The 10,787-nt window shown below is 40.7% G+C and overlaps 1 protein-coding gene across 1 annotated transcript; it reads right to left on the bottom strand.

Moving 5' to 3' along the window:
- Positions 1 to 25: 25 nt before the first annotated feature.
- On the bottom strand, positions 26 to 10,467 carry gucy1b1 (guanylate cyclase 1 soluble subunit beta 1). Its single transcript, XM_049721175.1, has 17 exons — positions 10,315 to 10,467; positions 10,054 to 10,127; positions 8,979 to 9,079; positions 8,764 to 8,882; positions 8,320 to 8,517; positions 7,443 to 7,673; positions 7,193 to 7,309; positions 6,698 to 6,831; positions 6,026 to 6,223; positions 5,655 to 5,892; positions 4,625 to 4,765; positions 3,761 to 3,915; positions 3,458 to 3,548; positions 1,290 to 1,419; positions 811 to 983; positions 365 to 472; positions 26 to 307 (listed from the first exon to the last, which is right to left on the bottom strand). Exons 1-17 carry the CDS (start codon positions 10,315 to 10,317, stop codon positions 257 to 259), a joined length of 2,262 nt encoding a protein of 753 aa, XP_049577132.1. The 5' UTR covers positions 10,318 to 10,467; the 3' UTR covers positions 26 to 256.
- Positions 10,468 to 10,787: the final 320 nt, after the last annotated feature.

Below are 10,787 nucleotides of genomic sequence, written 5' to 3'. Positions count from 1 at the left end.
TAACATAAAGAACAGACTACAAAAATAAGAGCTTACATTATTTTATGGCTCAATAAAAACCAGTCTGTGAGACATTTTGAGCTACCTTTAAAATTAAACACCAAAAATAAGGATGTAATTATTACAGCAAAGTCAGAATTCAGTGCAATTAAAACATTTTCAGGAGGAGTTATGACAAACAGTGCACTTTTTTTTTTGCAGGTTTACAGTAAGTCATATAATATTGTCTGTAACCTCCTCGGAAGATTGCTCAAACCTAAGCCCGCTTGAAAATCCTTTTAGCATCAACGCCGTCGTAGCTGTAGCTCTGTGGGCAGAAGACAAAAATAATATATAATAATATATATAATTTAAAGTTCCTCACCTGTATGAGCTCGTCTCCTTGCACAATTCTTGTGGTGATCAGCGGCTTGCCGTTGTCTTTCCTGGTGAAGGTGCCCTTCAGTGTTTCACCCTCCAGTACCCACGAGCCCTGAAACCGACGTTAACAATTATTTTTACAGTCGGAAAGTTTTTTCCTTATTGTTTTTATTCCATCAATTACAATTAACCAATTATTGTAAAAAAAAAATTAAAAAATCCTCCAATTCTTGTGGACTTTTCCTGGAAACGTTTCTCAACTAGTGTCAATGATTGACAATTAAGGCATCTATGCTTTAAAATAAAGCTCCTTGCTTTGTGTTAGAGTTTACATTGTTCTGCAAACAACTTAAATCTTGCAGCCTCCAAAGTTCAAAGTCCGAAATGATCGCTTCGGAGCAGCAACGTAGACGTCCTCTGGAGCATTTGATACCCCGTTTGTTTACTCACAGATACTTCAGTGCCGTCAGCCAGACTGTAATCGAAGTTGACCCCCAGGGTGAAGTCGAGTTCCAGGGTACGGAAATTGCTGCTCTCCTTCACGTGGAACTTGTCTCCGTTCTGCTCGATGGTTATTTTTAGATTGTCGTGAGAGGCCAGCTTCCTCTTCACCATATTGATACCTGTCAATCCATGCACCAGGTGTTAGTGACGTGATTTTTTTTTTTTTTGAACATACAACATTTTCTGTTGCAGGTGAGTTGACTTTGCATTCTTGCACAAATATTTACTCTAGCATTCATATTCACGTAGATGTGATTTGAGATTAAGCAAACATTTTACACAAAGTACAACTTAAAAACGTATTTTGCTCTCCAAAGTGCCACCATATTATTAAAATTAAAATACAGTAGTATAGTAGGCCCAAGTGTTCATCATAATTAAGGAATTAGGGAATTTCCAGTATATCCTTCAGTGTGCTTACCTACCCATTTGTTCCATAAACTTGTCATAGTTGTCATTGCGGTCCACTTTCCAGTTGCCGTTGAAAGTCATGGTGCTGGTGGCGATGAGGGTGAAAACAGGTGGTGAGCAAAAGTGGCTTAGGGGGTTGTGACTCTGCAGCAAAGCAAGGGAGTGTCGTCAGCGTGCCTCCTTTTCAAGCACGCTTATCTGCTCTTCGATCTCAGCGATGATGTGGCTGTGTAAAGCTCACACTTTCTCAGGTAAGTACCACCCCACGGTCATTTCTCATTGGACACCATTTCTTAGCAGGAAAAAAATAGTTCAAACTTCATGTTGACGCTAGAATTTGCAATTACGGTAGAATTCCTGATTTGAAATGAATTCTCAATCTGTGCAGCCACAAATATAGACATTACACATTGGCCTATATTTTTTATCCTATCCTACATAACTATGTGTGTTCGCCCACTCAAGTTTTCAGTGGTTCATTTAAGGCAAGTGTCCTAATGTGAAACACTTTTTCTAAAATTTATATGGAACATAATCAATGATGGGGCAGTGCCACTTATCAATCTATATTTATATGATGACATGATGACCTGTAACTTCTGTCATAGCGATAACACTCCACTGATACCTTTGACCTTCATCTGCTCATACAAGAGACCTTTGATATCTCTCTTCCGGACACACACACTCGCACAATAATAACGACATTTTGCAAAAGATAAATTCCGTATTAGCTTTACATTACGCTTTGCCTTAGTGTCGGAACAACAAACACCACTGGACAGTTTATTAGGTACACCTGCAAAATGAACGAAAACAAAATAACAGATCATAATTTTTGTTTTGTGTGTATCTATCACGTTTGTATTGTTCACCTCACTCACTTTGATTGCCATCTCCGGTCAATAAAGTGTCTTTTATCACAGTGTTGAGTGTGTCTATAGTGCAAACACTGCTCCAATCAGAAGATGCTATCAGGCCTGAGATAACAGACGATTTATGGTATCTTGTCACTACGATCCTCCTAGCAGCTAAAAATCAAAATAATGCTGACTTGTGACTTCCTATTGATGTCACCTTTGACCTTAGATACCTCCAAATATATTCGTGTCTTCCTTGGGACACGAGTTGAGAAATTTTCCACAGGGTTGTGGTCTTTTTCCAAACACCAGAGGGCGCTCGTAACACATTACCACAGTCGCTGTTCCCGTTTAACCTGAAGAAAAGATACAAGACGCCTCGACATACGACTACAAATGTGCGCATGCGCGGGAAGAATCAGTCGAATCATACAAATACTGTCATTACAACTGCATTTAGGTTACTGATAGACTGCTATGAGGTTTTAATCATCACTTTTTTTCAAATGATACATTTTGTACTCGTGAGAGATGAGTTAAAATATTTATTTGGGGAATTTTCCAGAAGGGATATACAATAATACAGCGAAATAAGTCATAAAAACAAGAAATATGTGTTTCTAAAAGGTTTGAATTAACACTGCAGTAGTAGGAATTAAAGTTGTGTGCCATTCCTCCATTTCTATACTTGTCCTTTTTTTTTTTTGTCGCATATGAGCTGAAGTTTATCCCATCTGGGATCTCGTCAGACAATATCATTCAGACCCATGGCTATTTTAGAGTCTTCAATGAACTAAACATGATAATTATTCTAACCAATTGGAAAACATGTGCTTAAAATTGTGGCAAGTGAGCACATTCAACTCAAATAGTGTCCATAGTGGAAGTGCTTAAACAAGTGCTAATGGATCATATTTTACAGTTAAAAGGATAAAAAAAATGTCCACTTAGAATGAGGAAGAAAGGAAATATATTAAAATTTCACAATAACCTATGGGGGGAAAACACATTATCCACCAACTTGTTGATATAGCCTAAATAGAGTGCACAATTTTTTTTAATACATAGTTCATAAAGATTCCACTGCGGGTGTGTTTGGCCTGAGCTACTACGACTCAAACTAATCATTTTGTGCACGCTAAAATAAAGATGGCGTAAATACTGTTCTGTATGTTATAGTGTGGCAAAGCACAATGGCACCATTTTATATAAACAACCTTTGTGTCATATCAAAACCGTGTTATTTAATGCTACTCACTGCATTTTATGAATTAAGAGTCAAAGATGTATCAGTGGACTTCCTGTCTGGACAAGAACCACACCTTCATGGGCTCCTTCTTGCCCTTCATGGTGATGGGACCTCGGTACGCCAGGTGGAACTGAGGGTCGGCGTTCTCGGTGGACTGCAAGCATCTACAACAACAGCAGAGGCTTGTGCTTATACCCGTGCCTTTAAAATAATTGATAGAAAAGTAGTGCCTTGCCGCCACTCTCTCTTACGAGTAAAATCAACAAGGCCCGATTGTCAGATGACTAAAAGATTACCCTGAGTAGTTATCGTATGATGTGTTAAGAAGTATTTTTCAATACAGAATAGAAATAAAAGTGACCAGACCTTTTCTCACCTGTAAGTATATTCTGAAACATTGATTTTTCCCCTTTCACCGGTGGTTTCCGTGCGGCTGGTGAGGTTGACCGTGTTACCAAAGAGGCAGTACCGGGGCATCCTCTGGCCAATCACACCGGTCACCACCTCTCCCGTATGAATCCCGATGGTAATCTACAAAAAAAAAATACAACAGTGTTTCCATAACAGCTCGAGGAGAGGCACTTGTAAGCAATCTACAGACTATTTCCCTGTCAAGCAATTGGCACTGTGGTGGTCTTCAGAGCGTGAAGGCACTTTTGTGTGTGAGCTGAATGAGAATCTATTTTTAACTCAGGGAGACTGAGATGATTTGAGTGTGTTTTTGCTGTGAAACGACACTCCTCTTCAGTGTGTGGCCAAAATAAACAAGGTTTCTTTCAAGCAGGCTTCTTCCGCAGTTTACATGTGAACACAGAACGTCGCCGCTGCTGTTTAGAACAAACACAAATCAATACAAATATGATAAATGAATCTATTTGTATTGAGTAAAGAAGAGCTAAAACGGTTTTTCCTTTTGTTATAGTAAAATTTAAGCCTCATGCTTTAACGCAGTTTGAATTATGGTTCAAAATAAATTTTGGACAACTTACTAATGAGTGAAAACACACATTCTACTCACACTGTGGCTTTTCACATACTGTTTATGTTCACCGTGAATACAACTAGTCCAAAATGGCTGCCACATCCCATCCAGGGTGTGGTAGCCATTTGGGGTTTTGAGATTGCAAATAATTCTGCAAAGTCACATGACGTCTTGCGACTAAAGCCAGAGAGCCGGTGAGGCGTGATGTTGGCAATTCTCACCCAGGGCCACTTTGACGTCAATGATCCAAAATCCCACCTGCACAGGTTCATCGTCCACTTTGACTTGTCCGGCGATCTCCAACATGTCGAGCGCGAGGTGGCAGATGGACTTGGCGTGGTGCGTGCACGGCTCAGGCAAGCCGCTCACCGTCATGTACTTGTCGCCCACCGTCTCCACCTGAATAGAAAAAAAAATTGCTTTATTTGAATAGTGCATTGTGTGATCCCACTGATGGATCATTTTTTGTCTTTAAATACGCAAAGCAAAACAAAAACACATCAGCTTTGAAACAATGCGATAAGGGTGAGCGAGCTCAAGCGGCGGGACCACCGAGCCGTTCAGCTCGTAGAGTAAATATTACTTCTTTTGGTGACCCGGTGCCTGAAGCCAATCGAGGCTTAGTTGCGAGTGGCTGGGGTCTGTTTGACTCCTTCAAGTGCATTCTTGTCTGAAAGCCTGCAGTGTAAATCTGCCACGAGAGGCCCATAAAGCACTGCGCTTTCTCTCGAAAGCTGCTCCGTGTTGTTTAGAAATACGTACTACTGTTCCACTGACGAAAAACTCAAGCCGAACACTATAAATAGTCGTTTGCCAGCACGCAATCCGGGTTATTACGTCATGTTTTTGAACGAGGGGGTCACTGCAGCATACAAAGATATTAAGAGCAAACACGTTAGGGCCGTACTGAAGAGACAAAAAAAAAAAAATGTAACCATGAGGAAAAAAGTCGCAATCTTTTGCAAATTTGAATTTCATTTTGAAGAAGTAGAAATCAAATTAAAACAATGTGGGTTTTACACACATACACACAAGTCATACATGTATTAGGATGATTTTTATTAAAAAGAAAACTAGGAAAATAAAGTCTGATTATTCCCACTAAGAAGTATAAATTTTCAATTTAACCTGTGTAAAATTGGACTATTTCAAGAATAAAAAATCAATATCTAAAATGATAAAGTATTGACTATTGTTAGATTTTTTTTCTGACACAAGTCTTATTTTTTTAAGAAACAAGTGAATAATAAAAAACACAAAACCATATTCCTACAAGCGAATTCCCAACCTTGTAGACGTAAGGGTTCTTCCGCGAGTCGGTCAAGATGTCGAATCGGGTGTAAACGTCGTTGAGCAGGTTGACGATCTTGATGGCTCCCTCGGCGGAGGCGTGCTTGCTGCAGAAGGTGTTGAAGCCCACGATGCCGCTGAAAAGAATGGTCACGTTGTCGTAGCGCTTAGCCGGGACGGGCCGCTTGTGTCTCAGCTCGTTGGCGACGGACGGCGGGAGGACAGAGTACAGCAACCTGATAAACAAACCAAAAAGGTGGCTCCTTCAAAGCTTTCAGAAAAAAAAAAAATCTATACAGCAGAGCCTCCAAAGTCCGTCCAATCTGTCATTTTAACGTGGATCGATTCAAAAGGAATTAATTATCCAACCTGTCCGTTTTCTTCTTCTCGTCTTCCAGGGCCCGAAGTGTGTGCTGCAGCCGGTCGGTGAGTATCTCCAGCTCCTGGGTCAGCTTGTACTCCTCGCGAAACTGCTCTCCTAGCAGCACGAGATCTCGCGTGGCGTCGTGCAACGGGATGTCGCTCAGGTACAGGCCTCGTCGTGTCAGGTCGTCCAAGTTCATCACACTTTTTGAAGCAAGCACAGAATGTGGAGATGGTTGCTAGCTTGATGTTTCATCCAGTTGTATTTGTGTCAGTGGGGAATTCAATTAGGCTTCATAAGCGGATCCTGTCTGGACCCAATTATTAAATGTTCATTTGCTGAGCTAGGAACCGGTTTTTAGCTATGGCGTAATTTATCAGGCTCAAAATAAGGCCGTTTTCCAGAGGATGTTTTTGTTTTCTGCTGTGAAAATGTCTTTGATCTTTGAGGACAAGGTCTCTTGAACTCTGCTCTCCTCTTTCCAATATTTCGAATAAAAAATGCTTAGACACGGGCCAGCGAGGCTAATGGAGGTGACAACATGATCAGTAATTTCATCGCTCGTACGTGGTCGTGTGCTTGCACATGTTTGGATTGTTTAGAAAAAAACAAAATCAATGACACACAGACGAGAGAGAAATTGGGGGGGTGAACATCGAGGTACGGTGTCAACTTACCTGGGCGAGCAAAGAAAGAGGATGTTCTCGGCTTCGGGCAAATAAATCATCTGTCCTTTTAACCGCAGACAGCTGATTTCCACCCCAGTCAGCTCGTCCTCATTCTCCACCGTCTCCACATTTAGCAGACCCTCCTGCCAGGGTTACACCACCTTTATGAATATTTCATTGAATGTTCCTCTAAGCCGAAATATGGGGCCGCAATTTCACCTTGCACTTTAATTTTAAATTCAAAAATCTTTTCAATGCACAGGAAAGATTGAGATCGATTTTTTTATTAGTCCCTCTTAAGATGGACCTCAAGTGTGAAATGATTCATAATTTTGGACATTCCAAGACTTCTACAGACTTCATCTTGCCGCCATTTTATTTCTATTCTGAGTTAACAGTCTGTGTGGAAAGGTTTTGACCTTTATTTGTAATTGAATGATTTGAGTCATTTGATTAACCTGGTATTGTTATTGCAACAATAAAAGATCTCCCACATAACTCTACCTTGCTTCGCAGGACGAAAACCGTGTTGATGTGGGACAGAATGCCATGGTAGCTGAAGTCAATGTGTGGGCGGACCAGGGAGAAAACTGACGGGAGGATGCAGGCGCCAGGTTGGAGCTGAAAGGCAAGGGGAAATTAAAATATACATAATTCAGACACTCCAGATTAGAAATGACGAACCATATAGATTCCAGGCCAGCTTCATAACGCCTGCTCATGACAAATTATTGTCGCTTAACGGCGAGCGGACCTGAGGCAGCACTCGGTAAATGGCGTTGCCGCACTGCGTGAGCATCAGGTCTTTGTCAAACATCAGGTGGAAGGGGAAGGCCTTGCAAAAGGTGTACGGGCTGATGCGCGTCTCCTGCGTGCCGTTCTCATCGAAGCCGTCCAGGTCTTCGTAGAAGGCCTCTTCCTCCGAGTCCTTTTCCTCAATCAGGAACTTGATGTGGTCGCACTCTTCGCTTTTGGGTTGGATCATCTGAAGGTTTAAAGAGTTTCAAAAGAAAAATCTGGCCAAATGTAATTACACTGCGGGTCGAATTCAGCCCGCGGACCACAGATTGACACACCTGATTAAAAACAACAATATGAGTCCGATAGTCTCGAGTGTATTATAACAGAATTAGGAGTGTGGACGATGACATTAATCAGTGTTGGCATAAGGCACGCTGACGTCAGGCTGCCGTCTCTGCGCCCTGTTTCCACAGCAACCGTGGCTAATATTTCCCCAGATTGGGTCTCACATTAGGAGCGTCTGCCGTTTTTTTTTTTCTCCTTTCCATGCTTTCATTACACACATGCACACAATACTGAAAAATATATGATCCCCGTCTGTATAAAACCCTTTAGGGGTAGCAATTGAGGAGCACGGTGGCAAAGAATGTTCCCATCATGTCATGATTGTTGGCTTATTAGCATATATATGGGTAAAAAAATGATGGATGAAAATAGTTCTATTAAATGAAATCATCTTGAAAATACTCAGGGACAGACTGTTTCTTCGATGTAAAAATATTCCCCTTGTCACAGATCTTTTCCCAAAACTATCTCGTCCTCATACTCCCTCCTCTGCACTTGTCAATTAGACGGGGATGCAGCAAAAGGAAAATTTGTGCAAGGCAGACCTTCATCTCTATCTCCGTGCCATGGATCTGCTGCGCGACCGTTTTAATGATGCCAATCACGATGTCCTGCAGGCCTTCTCGCTCCGAGTAGTAGTGGAGGATTAGGTTGTTGCCCTTCTCCGCATCGGTGCAACGGAACGAGGGAGCCCTCATGCCGGGATAGATGGTGCCCAGGTGGTCATGGAGGGCATCCAAATTCTGAGGAAAAAAAACCCCATAAACAATTAATGGGACTAAAATATTCAAGCCATTTAGCGATTAATTATTATTCTGCTTGTCCGCATACTCGTTTGGGTCAATCCCACTTCTGCTGGGATAGCTAAAAAAATATTCTTGCAACCAAAAAGTAACAATAACAAAGTAACAATGTTTCTTTTCCGCCTCAAACAGCAATCAAATGTCTACTTGTAAATTGCGCTCTCTCACAATTCAGAAAACTTTTACCTGAAGGAATTCACGAACGTTTGATCCCAGCACCCGCAAGATGGTGTCATACCCCGATTCCTGGCAAAACTCAAAGAACATCTTCCCGAACATCTGCAGGATGTCTCCTGCATCGATCTCTGGAATGGAAAAAGAAAAAAAAAAAGGATTAAGACCTAAGGAGAGTGGTCGCCTGTGATATAGTCAATTTGATTCACATCAAAGTGAGAACTTACTGAGAACTTTGCTGGCTGCGGCAACAAGATCGTACGTTTTAGTGTCATCGTAAATGATTCGAACGAGGAACTGGCCCTCGATGTCCAGTTGAGCTTCCCTCCTGGGGATGAAATCCACATGTATTCATTGGTTGTATAAGAGAAGAAAAAAAAAAACATGATCTAATTAGTTCTAATAAGTTAAATAAACATACTTTATGGGAAATATTGTCCAGTTAGTAGGTTAAAAAAAAACGACCATAAAAAGATTTGGGCGGAAAAATCTGGATTAATTTATCAATTGCTGATCCAAGTTGAAAAACGAGAGAAGAAGAAGGTGATAAGTTGTACTTGAGATATCGGTGAGATGTCTCCACCGAGAAGAATAACAACTTTGGAAACATTTACACAAGACAGCTGCTGCTCTTAACTTTTGATTTTACTTTTTTTTTCTGTTAGGGTCACGGCAGGGTCAGGGCGCAATGGAGGGAGTGTGCTAAAAAAAAAATGTCATGTTGACATTATACAGCGACAGAAAAGGAGGCGCTCAAGAGCAACACATTGAAATGCCACTTGTAGCACATTCTTAGCAGCAACCCTCGGGGTTTTCCCACAGTTTTTTCTTTTAAAGTAACTTGACCCAAAATAAAAAAAAAGAGGATTTTCAGAGTTGATGTCCTTGAACGTTCCCTAAATTGAAATAGTTACCAGTTCAACTGAAGTTTAAATTTTTTGTTTGAAATTTTATTTTTTTAATTCAATGCCAGTATGTAATGTAATCATTTTTATCCAGAGTTTTTACTCAGGGTTAATTTACATCCTCATGTCCAAAACTATTTCACCAAACTATCAGACTATTTATATAATACTGTTGTCCATTTTTAACAAATATCTGACACTATTAGAAGCCAGCTAGGATAAGTATAAATAAATATAAATAGATAAATATCATTTTTCCTGGTGTGATCCTGTGGTTTGATCTTGTTTGTTATTCATACAAAACACCGCCAGCTTCCAGCCAAACATTTGCATATGCCAACACGAGCAAATAATAAGCATAACATTCATAAAATACAGCATAACAGTACACACTCACTTGATGTCTTCCCACACTTCCGGTCCGTAATTCCTCAAAACGAGAAGCTCCAAGGCGTGATTCACAAAGCCATACTGTAAATACATGACAAGCAATGACAGGAGATTCGAACGCTTTCTTGACGCACGATTTTCTGAACACCCGCAACGAGGACATAGTTAAAGGGAACCATCGGATTGTATTCACCTGTTAATATCCTAACAACCGGGCACTACGTAACGTCTTCCCGGGATTAAAACATGAAACACATAAAAGACGTACCATACTGCCAGCTGATCTTTCTTTCGTTCCTTTTTTTATTTTATACAAAAAGCCTCGCTTCGGACAGAAACGTCATCGTTCGGTTACAGATGCTGATAGTCGTCGCTGTGTCCAAACCTCCTCGCTCCATCAGTTTGTGATTGGCAACAGGCTCATCCAATGGGGCGTCAGAACATCTCTTACGTAACGTGGTAGCGGGCCAATGAGAACGCAGCTTTGATTAGACTGATGATGCTATGAACACCAGCACAGTTTGAACTGTGCTATTTCTCAACATATATAGTGGTTATATAAAATCTCCACACACCTTTTCATATTTTGTAAAATAACAAAATATAGACCAAGAAATATAACCTGTACAACTCAATCAAAATGCTTTCAAAAACACCTTTAATAACTGATCATTTGGCTGAGTTCAGAATGAAGCGTTCAAATTTAATTTGATATTAAATCAACCAGACTGCAACAATTTA

Source organism: Syngnathus scovelli, chromosome 5 (assembly GCF_024217435.2).
Source record: "Syngnathus scovelli strain Florida chromosome 5, RoL_Ssco_1.2, whole genome shotgun sequence".
Classification (NCBI taxonomy): domain Eukaryota; kingdom Metazoa; phylum Chordata; class Actinopteri; order Syngnathiformes; family Syngnathidae; genus Syngnathus; species Syngnathus scovelli.
The sequence above is the reverse complement of the archived record's forward strand: the minus strand, read 5'-3'. Positions and strand labels throughout refer to the sequence as shown.

What these genes read in the sequence shown, in the direction of transcription:
- gucy1b1 (XM_049721175.1), bottom strand. An exon ending in CTCTTTCTTTGCTCGCCCAG is followed by an intron (nt 6,224 to 6,697) that starts GTAAGTTGACAC and finishes TGCTTCAAAAAG; the next exon opens with TGTGATGAACTTGGACGACC. An exon ending in AAGGAGACGAGCTCATACAG is followed by an intron (nt 308 to 364) that starts GTGAGGAACTTT and finishes TTCTGCCCACAG; the next exon opens with AGCTACAGCTACGACGGCGT.